The following is an 18,477-nucleotide window of genomic DNA, read 5'->3' as shown; positions in this document are numbered from 1 at the left end:
AGTTTATGGTTCCACTGACTCCCTCAATCAGATTGAATATTACACCAGTGACGTTTTAGGTGACACTGACCCGGGATCAGAAAATGCTGAAGGGAACGCCTCCAGTATTCAGGGTGGGTACATTTTGATCTGAACCGTTGATTCTGTAAATTCTGTAACCTTGCTGCCCTCAGTGCTTCTTCCAAGTGGTGTTCAACATGGAGGAGTACTGATTCAGCAGCTGAGGGAGGGTGGTTGGTGGTAATCAGCAGCTGGTTTCCTTGCCCGGCTCGACCTGAAGCCATAAGACTTCATGGTTCTGGAGTCAATGTTCAGCACTCCCATTACCAATCCCTCCCGAATGTATAGCACTGTACCGCCACCTCTGGTGGGTCTATCCTGCCGGTGGGGCATGACATAGCCAGGGTCGGTGTTGGAGAGGTTACCTAATGGCTTTAATGTATGTTTCTGTGAGTATCACTATGTCAGGCTGTTGCTTGCTAGTCTGTGGACAGCTCGCACAATTTTGGAACAAGTCCCCAGATGTTCGTGAGCAGAACTTTGCAGTGTTGACTGGGCTGGGTGTGCCGCTGTCGTGTCCAAGGGGGATCATGATCAGGAAACCCCGCTCACTCTCTCTTTACTAACCGACTGTGTTATACACTATTTTCTCTGCTCTGATACCTGAGGTATTGCCTGTCCTAATGGATTATACATTATTGTGTCTGACTGCTGGGAGGGCCGGCATTTATGGTCCATCCCTAGTTGCCCTGATAAGGTAGTGGTGGGCCTTCCTCTGAACCACTGCAGCCCTTGTAGTGAATGATCTCCCACAATGGTGTCAGTTAGGAAATCCCAAGATTTTGTCAATGGGACGATGAAGGTATTATGTTGTCTGCTCCGATGTGCTAATCAATCACTCTAATAACCATCCATTTTTTGTGTTTGACAGTTTCGGGTTCCATTGACTCCCTCAATCAGATTGAATATTACACCAGTGACATTTTGGGTGACATTGATCCGGGATCAGAAAATCCTGAAGGGAACTCCTCCACTATTCAGGGTGGGTAAATATCCCAATTACTACAATCATTTGTTGGACTTCACACAGTTTATTACCTAAAACCAACAACTAAAGACATCAGAGCTTACTCGCCGAAAAATGACAGTGTCAAGGATCCGTAGTACTAGACAGTGATTTTTGTTACAAAATATTGTGGAAATACTTTGGATTTGAAACAAAATCATATCGATTTCCCCCAATGGTATAATGGAAGGAAACATTCAGTTCATTGTGTTTCCTCACACGGCTCCATGGGCCGTGAAATGTGAAATGTGTGTGCAGCTTGGGTGGGTGATTCAATGCGATATTTGTGACTTTAACACGGAGACTAAACTACCTCGACACGACACGGTCCAATCATTCCCCCAGATAACCCCACTTCACCCGAAGACCACATTGGTCCACTCTCCCGCCCTGCAAGGCCCGGGTAGATTGATTTATAATAATATCATTCTGAGTACTCAGTGCTGGCATTTGGTTTCAGTGGAAATCTCTATTTCCTCCCAGGTCCGGTTCCGGGCGATTATGACGATGTTGAGACTGGAGTCACTGACACTCAGGGCGGTCACTTTCTGCTGGACGGTGGTCCTGATGATCTCCTCACACTCAGAAGTGCCGGCGGTGATCTCTCCACTCTCGGTGAGTTACATCTCTGATATTCCCGCAGTCACCAGCCCTCTGTGTAGGAATGGACTGGCGCTGTTTTAAATTCCCTTTTAATCGGCGGTGACACAGAGTGATGGTTGATTTAAGACCATGTTGTGATTACAGGGAATGAAGTGTTCTAGAAAAGAGATCCTGATGCTGTTCAGTGTGGATTATCTTCCTTGTTAATATTCGCACCAGGAATCATTCCAGTGCTCAAACTGAACCGCCCGATTGTCGGATATTAGACGCACCTCGTCTGCTGTCACCCAGCGGTAAAACCCAGCACGGGGGTGTGGGTAGAAAACAATTCTCTTCCACTCACAGACGAACAAAGTCCAGCCCCTTCACCAAATTGACAGATATATGTGACCCACACTGATGCGGGTTTTACCGCCATCATTAATCCATAATCTGTCTCTCCCACAGTGTACAGCTCTCAGACCCGCACTGATCCCGGTTTACCTGTTCCTTCCACTCCTGGTAACAATGACCATGTTCACTGGGACACGTTCACAACCCCGGACATTCCGCCACCGATGGGCAGTGATTGTGTGGCTCAAAATGTTACATCTACGTCAAGCCGGTAAGAGCAATGTTTTATTATCTGTTGCATTGTTTGTGTCCCAGTGCTGGGGGAGTGTCCAGTCCCGGGTGGATTCTACTGTGTGACAATGGGCAGTGAGTTCAACCGTTAGTGATACTGAAACTAGCAGAGAGAACATGCTGTGCATTTACTGTGGAAATAAATACCCCATTATACTGGCTGTAATTAATTCAATTCTGTGATTGTGGGGAGTGTGTTTAACGGCAAATGATACTGAAACTGTCAGAGAGAAGATGTTGTTTATTTATTATTTAAATAAAAGGCTAATTGAAGTGAAGTATCAGAGAGAACATTCTGAGTAGTGAAAAAGACTCCATTTGATTGTATGGTGTGTTGGTGAATTGTTTAATCCTCTCTCGCTCTCTCAAGGTGTTTTTTTTCCTTTCAGAGAGAATTAAGTGGAAAATCCTGGTTGCGATGTCTCGGGGCGTGTCACAGTGTAGCGGGAAATAACCTGTGTTAAATCTGAGCGAATATCCATTAACTTAACGAACAGTGTGAACATGCTGAATGTGCTTTTCTTCACGATATAAACATCAATGTATTTGATCAATCGCCATGTAAATTTGTTTTGAAATACATAGATTTAGCTTTTCTCTATATTCTGGCTGCGTTCTGCTTAATTAAACATTATAAAAGAGGAAGAATGTATTCGGATCATTGCTCTGTCTATAGTAATACTGTAAGACACTGCTCTGCGTGGATTAAGCAACTGTGTAAAAGAGATTAAGAACATCTGTTTATTGCTGAAGGTTTTATATAAACTTCATTTTGTAACCGCTTCACTTTTACATCCTCCATTTAAGATTGTTCAGAACCCGCAGGGGGTCAAAGGAATAGTCTGTCTGTTTTATCTCCCTTTATTGTAACTGGTCCCTGCACCGCCATATACTCGATGTACAGAGACTGCTGCAGTCTCCTACTGGAAATGGTGATGTACATTGCGTTGAAAAATAAAAATGCATTTATTAAACATTATTTGAAATCTGTGCCTTTGTCGATGTTCATGTTTTTATTATGTCCCATCAGTAAACACACACCAATCCCTAGATACAGCACAATGTTGTTTTGCTGCACGACACTTGTCCCTGGGAATTCGGCGTATGGCAGGAGACCAGGAGAATCAGATCAGAGTTCCACAGCCACTGTTTTTGGACTTTAATTCTAAAAGCTAAATATTTCAGTTATTCAGCCGCAGGGAGAAATGGTCACTCAATCAGAAAAACGCCTGTACCGTGCAGTGTCCGCCAGCAGGTGGCGATGCTTATTCCATCAGTGTGACCACTGCAATGGCAAGTGTCCACCAGCAGAGGGCGAAAATTATTATATATAAATACAGGAAATGCTGGAACCACTCAGCAGGTCAGGCAGCATCTGTGGAAAGAGAAACAGTTAACGTTTCATGTCAGTGATAACTTCAGAAATTTAAAATGTCAGAGATTAACCGCTTTTAGTAAATAAAGAGCCAGGGAAAAGGGGGCATGAAAAGATCAAAAGGCTGAAGGTCTGTGGTAGGATGGAGGGCAGGAGTGATTCAGTGAATCCTCGCTTCCCTCACTCTGAACCATGTCCCTGTGAACTTGCAGCATTCCATTCTCTCAGGTACAAACCTGACATTATCATTAAATCTGCTGATAAGGGAGTCGCTGTTGTTGTGTGATGAAAATAGCGCCACCTTGTGGGGTCTAAACACAAAGGCCCACAATTTGCGAGCGGAGGCTTCCCGCGGGTGGATGTCTCCGACCTGTGAAAAATCTCCGCATTTCCCTGGTGGCCCGGGAGGTTTGGAGGCTCGCGATCCTGGGCTTCTCCGGGTCCGCGCGGGCAGAGGCCCAGGGATCTCAGGTGCGCATGCGGCTCACAAGCGCCCATGGGATCACATGGGCCAGCTCAACCAATAAAAGAAGGGAACCCCCATTCATATTTCTGGGAGTTTCGTGCGTACGGAGCTCCCATAAGTGTGAATGGGATCACTTTAAAAATACACAAACACATAAAATAAATAAATAAATTACATATTTAAATTTAATTAAAATGCCATTTAATTAATTATTTTAAACGAAAGTTTTAACTTTTTGAAAAAAATTAAATGTATTAACGGGCTAAAAATCAACTTACATTATTGCACAGTTTTTTTTAATGTATAAATGAGTGATAACATTTTATTTTGCTATTTTTTAAAACTCTGATTCTGGTAACAGCAGGCCTCACACCTGCATTTACCAGGCATAAGAACTTCACAGGCATTCAGCGGGCGTAACTTGGGCAAATAGCGGAAATCTCCACCCGCAGAGACCCATCGCCCTGGGATACAGAGGACCTTTCAAGAAGATTCCGATCAGAAAATGCTGGAAATACTCAGCAGGCCAGGCAGCATCCGTGGAGAAAGAAACACAGTTAACGTTTCAGGTCTGGGACCCTTCATCAGAACTGGAAAAACCTGGAGATGTAACAGATAATAAGCAGGATCAGAGACAGGGGGGCGGGTTAGGAGGGGAGGAAGGAATTGAAAGAACATCCTGTACTTTTGTAAGAGGCAGAAAAGATAAAATGTTGCAAATTGGAATGGCAAAAATCATACTGCATGAAAAATGGGGGCAGGGATAATTATCTGAAATTGTTGAACTGAATGTTGAGTCCGGCAGCCTGTAAAGTGCCCAATCGAAAGATGAGCTGCTGTTCCTCGAGCTTGCGTTGATCTTCATTGGAACAGTGTAATAGGCCGAGGACAGTGAGATCAGAGCGGGAGTGAAGCGGTGAATTAAAGTGACAGGCGACCGGATGCTCAGGGTCACCCTTACGGACTGAACGGAGGTGTTCCACAAAGCGGTCGCCCAATCTGCGTTTGGTTTCCCCAATGTAGAGGAGACCGCATCGTGAGCAGCAAATACAGTATATTAAATTGCAAGAAGTACAAGTAAATCGCTGTTTCAGCTGGAAGGGGTGCTTGGGGCCCTGGACAGTGGGAAGGGAGGAGGTAAAAGGGCAGATGCTTGCACGGGAAGGTGCCGGGCGAAGGAGAAGGGCTGTTGGGGGTGATTGAGGAATGGACCAGGGTGTCGCGGAGGGAGCGGTCCCTTTGGAATGCTGAAAGGGGAGGTGAGGGGAAGATGTGTTTGGTGGTGGGATCACGTTGGAGGTGGCGGAAATGGCGGAGGATGATCCATTGAATGTGGAGGCTGGTGAGGTGAAAGGTGAGGACAAGTGGAACCCTATCGTGGTTATGGGAAGGAGGGGAAGGGGTGAGAGCAGCAGTGCGTGAAATAGAATGGACACAGTCAAGGGCCGTGTCAACCACGGTAGAGGGGAATCCTCGGTTGAGGAAAAAGGAAGACATGTTGGAAGCACTGGTATGGAAGGTGGCATCGTCAGAACAGACGCGACGGAGACGGAGAAACTGGGAGAATGGAATAGAGTCCTTACAGGAAGCAGGCTGGGAGGAAGTGTAGCCCAGGTCGCTGTGGGAGTCGGTGGGCTTGTAGTGGATGTTGGTCGAAAGCCGATCGCCAGAAATGGCGACGGAGAAGTCAACGAAGGGAAGGGAAGAGTCGGAGATGGACCATGTGAAGGTGAGGGATGGGTGGAAATTGGAAGTAAAGTGAATGAACTTATCTAGTTCAGGGCGAGAGCAGGAAATGGCACCAGTACAGTCATCGATGTACCAGAAAAAGAGGTGAGGGAGGGTTCCTGAGTAGGGCTGGAACAAAGAATGTTCCACATATCCCATGAACAGGCTGGCATAGCTAGGGCCCTTGCGGGTTCCCATAGCAACACCTTTAATTTGGAGGAAGTGAGTGGAGTCAAAGGAAAAGTTGTTCAACGTGAGAACAAGTTCAGCCAGGCGGAGGAGGGTGGTGGTTGATGGGGACTGGTTGGGCCTCTGTTCAAGGAAGAAACGGAGCGCCCGAAGTCCGTCCTGGTGGGGGATGGAAGTGTAGAGGGATTGGACGTCCATAGTGAAAAGGAGACGGTTGGTGCCAAGAAACTGGAAACTGTTAAAGTGACAGAGGGCGTCGGAGGAGTCGCGAATGTAGGTGGGAAGAGACTGGACAAGGAGAGAAAAAATAGAGTCGAGATAGGAAGAGATAAGTTCCGTGGGGCAAGAACAGGCTGAACAGACGCGATGGTGTCTACCAGTGCTGTCCTGTTTGTGGATCTTGGGAAGTAGTTAGAATCAGGCTGTGCAGCGTTGGGGGACTATGAGGTTGGCGGCCATGGAGGGAAGATCTCCAGAGGAGATGAGGTCAGTGACACACTTGGAAACAATGGCTTGATGTTTGCTAATGGGGTCATGGTCCAGGCATGGGTTGGAGGAGGTGTTGGAGAGCTGGCGTTCAGCTTCCACACGGTAGAGGTCGGTTCGCCAAACAACAACAGCACCACCCTTATCAGCAGGTTTAATGATAATGTTAGGGTTGGATCGGAGAGAATGGAGTGCTGCAAGTTCAGAGGGAGGTAGGTTGGAGTGAGCGAGGGGAGCACAGAAATGGAGACGGCCGATGTCACGTCAGCAGTTAGCAACGAAAAGATCTAGAGAGGGTAAGAGGCCAGAGGGAGGGTCCAAGTAGAAGGAGCATTTAGAAAGCGGGAGAAAGGATTGGCCATGTTTTCACTATCCCCTCTGACCTTCCCCTCTCTGACCCCGAACGATCAGTCCTCAGCAAAGGCCTGAGCTTCATCCCCTTATGCCGCTAACTGAATGAATTTTGAGCTCGGCACAATGCTGAGCTCTTCTTCCGTTGCCTTCATCTGCGTGCCCACTTCTCTGGCCAGGAGTCTTCCCCCGCATGGCTGATCCTTTCTCCCGCTTTCTAAATGCTCCTTCTACTTGGACCCCTCCCTCTGGCCTTTACCCTCTCTAGATCTATTCATTGCTAACTGCCGACGTGACATCGGCCATCTCCATTTCTCTACTCCCCTCTCTCACTGCAACCTACCTCTCTCTGAACTTGCAGCACTCCATTCTCTCCGATCCAAACCTAACATTATCATTAAACCTGCTGATAAGGGTGGTGCTGCTGTTCTTTGGCGAACCGACCTCTACCGTGCAGAAGCTTAACGCCAACTCTCCAACACCTCCTCCTACCTTCGCCTTGACCATGACCCCACTAGCAAACATCAAGCCATTGTTTCCAAGTATGTCACTGACCTCCTCTCCTCTGGAGATCTTCCCTCCATGGCCACCAACCTCATAGTCCCCCAACCCCGCACAGCCCGCTTCTACCTCCTTCCCAAGATCCACAAACAGGACTGCCCTGGAAGACCCATCGTTTCAGCTTGTTCTTGCCCCACGGAACTTAGCTCTTCCTATCTCGGCTCTATTTTTTCTCCCCTTGTCCAGTCTCTTCCCACCTATATTCGCGACTCTTCCGATGCCCTCCGTCACTTTAACAGTTTCCAGTTTCCTGGCCCCAACCGTCTCCTTTTCACTATGGATATCCAATCACTCTACACCTCCATCCCCCACCAGGACGGGCTTCGGGCGCTCCGTTTCTTCTTTGAACAGTGGCCCAACCAGTCCCCATCCACCACCAACCTCCTCCGCCTGGCTGAACTTGTTCTCACATTGACCATGTTCTCCTTTGACTCCACTCACTTCCTCCAAATTAAAGGTATTGCTATGGGAACCCGCATGGGCCCTAGCTATGCCTGCCTGTTCATGGGATATGTGTAACATTCTTTGTTCCAGTCCTACACAGGTCCCATCCCTCACCACTTTTTCTGGTACATTGATGAATTTATTGGTGCCATTTCCTGCTCTCGCCCTGAACTAGATAAGTTCATTCACTTTACTTCCAATTTCCACCCTTCCCTCACCTTCACATGGTCCATCTCCGACTCTTCCTTTCCCTTCCTTGACTTCTCCGTCTCCATTTCTGGCGATCGGCTTTCAACAAACATCCAGTACAAGCCCACCAACTCCCGCAGCTACCTGGACTATACTTCCTCCCACCCCGCTTCCTGTAAGGACTGTATTCCATTCTTCCAGTTTCTCCGTCTCTACCGCATCTGTTCTGACGATGCCACCTTCCATACCAGTGCTTCCGACATGTCTTCCTTTTTCCTCAACCGAGGATTCCCCTCTACTGTGGTTGACACGGCCCTGGACCGTGCCCGTTCTACTTCCCGCACTGCTGCTCTCACCCCTTCCCCTCCTTCCCAGAACCAAGATAGGGTTCCCCTTGTCCTCACCTTTCACCCCACTAGCCTCTGCATTCAGCGGATCATCCTCCGCCATTTCCACCACCTTCAACGTGATCCCACCACCAAACACATCTTCCCCTCACCTCCCCTTTCAGCATTCCGAAGGGACTGCTCCCACTGTGACACCCTGGTCCACTCCTCAGTCACCCACAACAGCCCTTCTCCTTCACCTGGCACCTTCCCATGCAAGCGCAGGAGATACAACACATGCCCTTTTACCTCCACCCTTCCCACTGTCCAGGGCCCCAAACACCCCTTCCAGGTGAAACAGCGATTTACCTGTGCTTCTTGCAATTTAATATACTGCATTCGCTGCTCACGATGCGGTCTCCTCTACATTGGGGAGACCAAACGCAGATTGGGCAACCACTTTGCGGAACACCTCCGTTCAGTCCGTAAGGGTGACCCTGAGCTTTCGGTCGCCTGTCACTTTAATTCATCGCTTCACTCCCGCTCTGTTTTCAATTCAATTCAATTCAATTCAAATGCTTTATTGGCATGAAAGTTTACAGAGAACCATATTCCCAAAGCTTACATAGCAAAAAGGTACAGCAGGATGGCCTGCGGGCCCTGCGCTTCATCCATGCATGGCGGCCGAACCAATACCAATCCACAACCACCCTCCTCCACCTGGCCAATCTCCGTCTCACATTAAACAGCTTTTCCTTTGACACTGCTCACTTCCTCCAAATAAATTTGTCACTGGTTAACCCACATGGGTCCAAGCTATGCCTGTCTTTTAATGCTATAGAAAATAACGAATATATTGCAGTGATATTCCATTGCAATATTCTAATGCATTGCAAATTACTATTATACTGCAAAGCCATATTCTATTGCAATGTGCTACGTCATTGCAAATGACTATTATATTGCAAGGTAATATTCCAATGCAAAGTTCTATTGCATTGCAAGTCAATTTTATACTGCAAAATGTTATTCCATTGCAATGCTCTATTGCATTGCAAATGATGATTATATTTCAAATTGATATTCCATTGAAATATGCTATTGCATTGCCAATTACAATTTTATTTTAAAGCGATATTCCATTAGAATGTGATTTAGCATTGCAAATGACTATTATATTGCAAATTTATATTCCATTGCATTTTGCTATTGCATTGCAAATGACTATTTTATTGCAAAGTGATATTCCATTGCATTTAAAATGACGATTAAATTGCGAAGCGACATTGTATTCCAATGTGCTATTGCATTGCAAATGATTATTATATTGCAAAGTGATATCCCATCGTAATTTTCTATTGCATGCAAATTACTATTATATTGCAAAGTGATATTCAATTGCAAAGTTATATTGCATTGCAAATAACGAATATTTTGCAAATCGATATTCCATTGCAATTTGCTATTGCGCATTACAAATGACGGTTATATTGCAAAGTGATATTCCATTGCAATGTGCTTTTACATTGCAAGTGACTATTACTTTGCTAAGTGATATACCATTGCAATGTTCTAATGCATTGCAAATGACTATTACTCTGCAAACTGAAATTACTTTGTAATGTGCTGTTGCATTGCAAATGACGATACTATTGCAAAGTGATATTCCATTGCAATGTTCTATTGCATTGCAAATGATGATCATAACGCAATGCGATATTCCATTGCCATGTTCTATTGCATTACAAATAACGATTATATTGCAGTGATATTCCATTGCAATGTTCTAATTCATTGCAAGTTACTATTATACTGCAAAGCCAAGTCCCATTGCAATGTACTACTTCATTGCAAATGACTATTATATCGCAAGGTAATATTCCAGTGCAAAGTTCTATTGCATTGCAGATCACTATTATACTGCAAAATGTTATTCCATTGCAATGTTCTATTGCATTGCAAATGACAATTATATTTCAAATTGATATTCCATTGCAATATGCTATTTCATTGCCAATTATGAATTTATTTTAAAGGGATATTCCATTACAATGTGATATTGCATTGCAATTACTATTATATTGCAAATTTATATTTCATTGCAATTTACTATTGCATTGCAAATGACTAGTAGATTGCAAAGTGATATTCCATTGCATTTTGTATTGCATTGCAAATGACGATGATATTGCAAAGCAACATTGAATTCCAATGAGCTAGTGCATTGCATATTCAATTGCAAGGTTATATTGCATTGCAAGTAACGATTATTTTGCAAATCGATATTCCATTGCAATTTGCTATTGCGTTGCAAATGACAATTATATAGCAAAGTGGTATTCCTTTGCAATGTGCTTTTGCATTGCAAGTAACTGTTACATTGCTAAGTGATATACCATTGCAATGTTCTATTGCATTACAAATGACTATTATATTGCCAGGTAATATTACATTCCAATGTTCTATTGCAATGCAAATGACTTTTATATTGCAAACTGATAGTCCATTGAAATGTTCTATCGCATTGCAAATGATGGAATTATTGCAGTGATATTCCATTGCCATGTGCTATTGCATTACAAAAGACTCTTATATTTTAATGTAATAATCCATTGCCATATGCCTTTGCATTTGAAATGGCTATTATATTGCAAATGGATAGTCCATTGAAATGTTTTATCCCATTGCAAATGACGATTATATTGCAGTGATGTTCCATTGCAATGTTCTCTTGCATTGCAAATGACTAATATATGGCATGGTACTATTCCATTGCAATGTTCTATTGCATTGCAAATGACAATTATATTGCAAAGTGATATTCCTTTTCAATGTGCATTTGCATTGCAAGTAACTATTACATTGCTAAGTGATATACCATTGCAATGTTCTATTGCATTACAAATGACTACTATGCTGTTAAGTGATATTCCATTGCAATGTTCTATTGCATTGCAAATGACGATCGTATTGCAAAGTGATATCCCATTGAAATATTCTATTGCATTTCAAATGACTGTTATATTGCAAGGTAATATTCCATTCCAATGTTCTATTGCAATGCAAATTACTATTATATTGCAAACTGATATTCCATTGCAATGTTCTATTGCATTGCAAATGACGATCGTATTGCAGTGATATCCCATTGAAATATTCTATTGCATTTCAAATGACTATTATATTGCAAGGTAATATTCCATTCCAATGTTCTATTGCAATGCAAATTACTATTATATTGCAAACTGATAGTCCATTGAAATGTTCTATTGCATTGCAAATGATGAAATTATTGCAGTGATGTTCCATTGCAATTTTCTATTGCATTGCAAAAGACTGTTATATTTTAAAGTAATATTCCATTGCCATATGCCATTGCATTTCAAATGGCTATAATATTGCAAAATGATAGTCCATTGAAATGGTTTATCGCATTGCAAATGACGATTATTCTGCAGTAATGTTCCATTGCAATGTTCTCTTGCATTGCAGATGACTAATATATTGCAAGGTCATATTCCATTGCAATGTTCTATTGCATTGCAAAAGCATAATATATGGCAAAGTGATGTCCCGTTGCAATGTGCCATTGCATTTCAAATGACTATTATATTACAACGTGATATTAGATTGCAATATTCTATTGCATTACAAATGACTACTATATTCTTATGTGATATTCCGTTGCAATATGCTATTGCATTGCTAATGATTGTTACATTGCAAAGTGATATTCCATTTGAATGAGGTAATGCATTGCAAATGACTATTATATGGCAAAGTGATATTCCATTGCAATGTTCTATTGCTTTGCAAATGACGATTATATTTCAAATTGATATTCCATTGCAATATGCTATTGCATTGCCAATTACGATTTTATTTTAAAGCAATATTCCATTACGTGATGTTGAATTGCAAATACTATTATATTGCTAATTTATATTCCATTGCAATTTGCTATTGCATTGCAAATGACTGTTATATTGCAAAGTGATATTAAATTGCATTGTTATATTGCATTGCAAATGACAATTATATAGAAAAGTGACATTGCATTCCAATGTGATGTTGCATTGCAAATGGCTATTATATTGCAAATTTATATTCCATTGCACTTTGCTATTGCATTGCAAATGACTATTATATTGCAAAGTGATATTCCATTGCAATGTTATATTGCATTGCAAATGACTATTGTATTGTAAAGTGATATCCCATTGCAATTTTCTATTGCATTGCAAATGACTATTATATTGCAAAGTGATATTTAATTGCCATGTTATATTGCATTGCAAATAACAAATATTTTTCAAATCGATATTCCATTGCAATTTGCTATTGCATTGCAAAAGCATATTATGTTGCAAAGCGATATTCCATTGTAATGAGATTTTGCATTGGAAGTGACTATTACATTGCTAAGTGATATACCATTGCAATGTTCTATTGCATTACAAATGACTACTATGTTGTTAAGTGATATGTCATTGCAATGTTATTATGCATTGCCAATGACTGTTACTCTGCAAACTGAAATTACATTGCAATGTGTTGTTGCATTGCAAATGATGATAATATTGCAAAGCAATGTTCCATTGCAATGTTCTATTGCATTGCAAATGACTAATATATTGCAAGATAATATTCCATTGCAATGTTCTATTGCATTGTAAATGACTATTATATTGCAAACTGATAGTCCATTGAAATGTTTTATCGCATTGCAAATGACAATTATATTGCAAAGTGATATTACATTGCATTGTTATATTGTTTTCAAAATAGTTGTGTTTTGGAAAATGATATTCCATTGCAATTTGTTTTGGCATTGCCAATGATGATTATATTGCAAAGCGAAATTACATTGCAATGTGCTATTGCATTGCCAATGACTATTATATTGCAAAGTGATATTCCATTGCAATCTACTATAGCATTGCAAATGACTGTTATATTTAAAATTGATATTCCATTGCTATGTTCTATTGCATCGTAATGTGCTATTGCATTGCAAATGATGATTTTATTGCCAATTGATATTCCATTGCAATATGTTACTGCATTGCCAATTACAAATTTGATTTAAAGCGTTATTCCATTACAATGCGATATTGCTTTGCAAATTACAATTATATTGCAAATTTATATTCCATTGCAAAGTGCTATTGCATTGCAAATGACGATTATATTGCAAATCGATATGACATGACAATTTGCTATTGTATTGCAAATGACAATTATATTGCAAAGTGATATTCCATTGCAATGTGCTTTTGCATTGCAAATGACGATCACATTGCAAAGTGATATTCCATTGCAATGTTCTGTTGCATTGCAAATGACTATTATATTGAAAGGTAATATTCCATTGCAGTGTTCTATTGCATTGCAAATGACTATGATATTGCAAAGTGAAATTCCATTGCAATGTGCTGTTGCATTTCAATTGAGTATTATATTACAACGTGATATTAGATTGCAATCTTCTATTGAATTAAAAATGACTACTGTATTCTTAAGTGGTATTCCATTGCAATATGATATTGCATTACAAATGACTATTACATTACACAGTGATATTAGATTGCAAAGTTATTTTGCATTGCAAATAACCATTACTCTGCAAATCGATATTCCATTGTTCTATTGCATTGCAAATGACGATTATATTGCCAACTGATAGTAGATTGAAATGTTCTTTTGCATTGCAAATGACGATTGTATTGCAGTGATGTTCCATTGCAATGTTCTATCGTATTGCAAATGATGGTTATACTGCAAAGCTGCATTGCATTACAAGGTGTTATTGCATTGCAAATGACTATTAAATTGCAAAGTAATATTCCATTGCAATGTTTTATTGCATTGCAAGTGACGATTATATTTCAGAGTGATGTTCCATTGCAATGTTCTCTTGCATTGCAGATGACTAATATATTACAAGGTAATATTCCATTGCAATGTTCTATTGCATTGCAAATAACTATTATATTGCAAACTGATAGTCCATTGAAATGTTCTATTGCATTGCAAATGATGATTATATTGCAGTGATGTTCCATTGCAATGTTCTATTGCATTGCAAAAGCATACTTTATGGCAAAGTGATATTCCATTGCAATGTGCCATTGCATTTCAAATGACTATTATATTACAACGTGATATTAGATTGCAATCTTCTATTGCCTTACAAATGACTACTATATTCTTATGTGATATCCCGTTGCAATATGCTATTGCATTGCTAATGATTATTACATTGCAAAGTGATATTCCATTAGAATGAGGTAATGCATTGCAAATGACTATTATATGGCAAAGTGATATTCCATTGCAATGTTTTAATGCTTTGCAAATGACGATTATATTTCAAATTGATATTCCATTGCAATATGCTATTACATTGCCAATTACGATTTTATTTTAAAGCAATATTCCATTACATTGTGATGTTGCATTGCATTTGCTGTTACATTACAGTTTTATATTCCATTGCAATTTGCTATTGCGTTGCAAATGATTATTATATTGCAAAGTGATATTAAATTGCATTGTTATATTGCATTGCAAATGATAATTATATTGAAAAGCGACATTGCATTCCAATGTGATGTTGCATTGCAAATGACAATTATATTGCAAATTTATATTCCATTGCAATGTTATATTGCATTGCAAATGACTATTGTATTGTGAAGTGATATCCCATTGCAATTTTCTATTGCATTGCAAATGACTATTACATTGCAAAGTGATATTCAATTGCAATGTTATCTTGCATTGCAAATAACGAATATTTTGCAAATCGATATTCCATTGCAATTTGCTATTGCATTGCAAATGACAATTATATTGCAAAGCGATATTCAATTGTAATGAGCTTTTGCATTGCAACTATTACATTGCTAAGTGAAATACCAGTGCAATGTTCTATTGCATTACAAATGACTACTGTGCTGTTAAGTGATATTTCATTGTAATGTTCTAAAGCATTGCCAATGACTATTACTCTGCAAACTGAAATTACATTGCAATGCATTGTTGCATTGCAAATGACGATAATATTGCAAAGTGATATTCCATTGCAATGTTCTTTTCATTGCAAATGACTAATATATTGCAAGGTAACATTCCATTGCAATGTTCTATTGCATTGCAAATGACTATTATATTGCAAACTGAGAGTCCATTGAAATGTTCTATTGCATTGCAAATGACGATTATATTGCAATGATGTTCCATTGCAATGTTCTATTGCATTGCAAAAGCATATTATATGGCAAAGTGATATTCTATTGTGTCCTATTGCATTGCAAATGACTGTTATATTTTAAATTAATATTCCATTGCCATGTGCCATTGCCTTTCAATTAACTATTATGTTGCAAACTGAGAGTCCATTGCAATGGTCTATTGCATTGTAATGTGCTATTGCATTGCTAATGATGATAATATTGCAAAGTGATATTCCATTGCAATATGCTGTTGCATTGCAGATAGTGATTATATTTTAAAGCGATATTCCATTACAATGCACTATTGCATTGCAAATGCCTATTATATTGCAATGTTATCTTCCATTGCAATGTTCCATTGCATTGCAAATGCCTATTATATTGCAATGTTATATTCCATTGCAATGTTCTATTGCATTGCAAATGACAATTATATTTCAAAGTGATATTACATTGCATTGTTATCTTGTTTTCAAAATAGTTGTGTTTTGGAAAATGATATTCCATTGCAATTTGCTTTGGCATTGCAAGCGTCTATTATATTTCAAAGTGATATTCCATTGCAATGTACTGTTGCAATGCAAATGCCTATTATATTGCAAAGTGACATTTCATTAAAATGCGATATTGCTTTGCAAAGGACTATTAAATAGCAAATTTATTTTCCATTGCAAAGTGCTGTTGCATTGCAAATGATGATTATATTGCAAAGCGAAATTAAATTGCAATGTGCTATTGCATTGCCAATGACTATTATATTGCAAATTGATATTCCATTGCAATCTACTATTGCATTGCAAATGACTGTTATATTTTAAATTTATATTCCATTGCAATGTTCTATTGCATCATAATGTGCTCTTGCACTACAAATGATGATTATATTGCCAATTGATATTCCATTGCAATATGTTATTGCATTGCGAATTACAAATTTTATTTAAAGCGATATTGCATTACATTGCGATATTGCTCTGCAAAAGTCTATTATATTGCAAATTTATATTACATTGCAAAGTGCTATTGCATTGCAAATGATGATTATATTGCAAATCGATATTACATGGCAATTTGCTATTGTATTGCAAATGACAATTATATTGCAAAGTGATATTCCATTGCAATGTGCTTTTGCATTGCAAATGACAATTATATTGCAAATTGATATTCCATTGCAATGTTCTGTTGCATTGCAAATGATTATTATATTGAAAGGGAATATTCCATTGCAGTGTTCTATTGCATTGCAAATTACTATTATATTGCAAACTGATAGTACCTTGAAATGTTCTTTCGCATTGCAAATGACGATTATATTGCAGTGATGTTCCATTACACTGTTCTGTTGCATTGCAAATGACTGTTATATTGCCAACTGGTAGTAGCTTGAAATGTTCTTTCGCATTGCAAATGACAATTGTATTGCAGTGATGTTCCATTGCAATGTTCTATTGCATTGCAAATGATGGTTATATTGCAAAGTGGCATTGCATTACAAGGTGCTATTGCATTGCAAATGACTATTAAATTGCAAAGTAATATTCCATTGTAATGTATTATTGCATTGCAAGTGACGATTATATTTCAGTGTGATATTCCATTGCAATGTGCTATTGCATTGCAAATGATGAACATATTGCAAAGTGATATTCCATTGCAATGTTCTATCGCATTGTAAATGATTGTTCTATTTTAAATTGATATTCCATTGCAATTCACAAGATCCTGCAAATCCATTGGCAGAATAGGCGCACCAGTGTAAGTGTTCTTGCTCAGGCCAACATTCGCAGCATCGAAGCTTTGACCACACTTCATCAGCTCCGATGGATGGGTCACATTGTCCACATGCCCAATACGGGACTCCCAAAACAAGCGATCTACTCAGAGCTCCGACACAGCAAGAGAGCCCCAGGTGGGTAGAGGAAACACTTCAAGGTCACCCTCAAAGCCTCCTTGAAAAAGTATAACATCCCCACCGAAACCTGGTAATCCCTGGCCGAAGACCACACAAAGTTGAGGAGAAGCATCCGGGAAAGCGCCGCACACCTCAAGTCTCTTCACCAGGAGCACGCAGAAGCCAAGCGCAGGCAGTGCAAGGAGTGCACGTCAACCCAAGCACACCACCCAACCTCCCCTTCAACCACCGTCTGCTCCACCTGTAACAGAGATTGTAGGTCCCGCATTGGACTCATCAGTCACCTGAGAACTCATTTCTAATGTGGAAGCAATTCATCCACGGTTCCATGTACTGCCTCAGAAGATGCTAAGTGATATTACATTGCAATGTTCTATTGCATTGTAATGTACTATGGCATTGCAAATGATGATTATATTGCAATGTTCTATTCCATTGCAATGTTCTGTTGCTTTGCAAATGATGATTATAATGCAATGCGGTATCCCATTGCAATGTTCTATTGCATTGCAAATGACAATTATATTGCAGAGATAGTCCATTGCAATATTCTAATTACTATTATACTGCAAAGCCATATTCCATTGCAATGTGTTACTTCTTTGCAAATGACTTGTATTGCAAGGTAAAATTCCAATGCAAATTTCTATTGCATTGCAAGTGAATATTATACTGCAAAGTGATATTCCATTGCAATGCGCTATTGCATTGCAAATGACTATAATATTGCAAAATGTTATTCCATTGCAATGCTCTATTGCATTGCAAATTATTATTATATTGCAAAATGATATTACATCACAATGTTATATTGCATTGCACATAGTGATTTTTTGAAAAGTGTTATTCCATTGAAATTTTCAATTGCATTGCAAATGAGAATTATATTGCAGTGATATTGCATTGCAATGTTCTA

General features: G+C 39.8%; 1 protein-coding gene across 1 annotated transcript in view; it reads left to right on the top strand.

The window, feature by feature from the left end:
* Positions 1–2,277, top strand: part of LOC147083902 (scavenger receptor cysteine-rich domain-containing protein DMBT1-like) — a 47,378-nt gene extending 45,101 nt beyond the window's left edge. The window contains exons 15-17 of the mRNA XM_085980058.1: positions 932–1,042; positions 1,550–1,681; positions 2,117–2,277. Coding sequence (XP_085836184.1) covers positions 932–1,042; positions 1,550–1,681; positions 2,117–2,277 — 404 coding nt within the window. The remainder of the gene's footprint in view (positions 1–931; positions 1,043–1,549; positions 1,682–2,116) is intronic.
* The last annotated feature ends 16,200 nt before the right edge of the window (positions 2,278–18,477 follow it).

The sequence above is a fragment of the Somniosus microcephalus genome, unplaced genomic scaffold, assembly GCF_052327205.1.
Source record: "Somniosus microcephalus isolate GS21.2 unplaced genomic scaffold, FLI_Smic_1.0 scaffold19, whole genome shotgun sequence".
Classification (NCBI taxonomy): domain Eukaryota; kingdom Metazoa; phylum Chordata; class Chondrichthyes; order Squaliformes; family Somniosidae; genus Somniosus; species Somniosus microcephalus.
The sequence above is the reverse complement of the archived record's forward strand: the minus strand, read 5'-3'. Positions and strand labels throughout refer to the sequence as shown.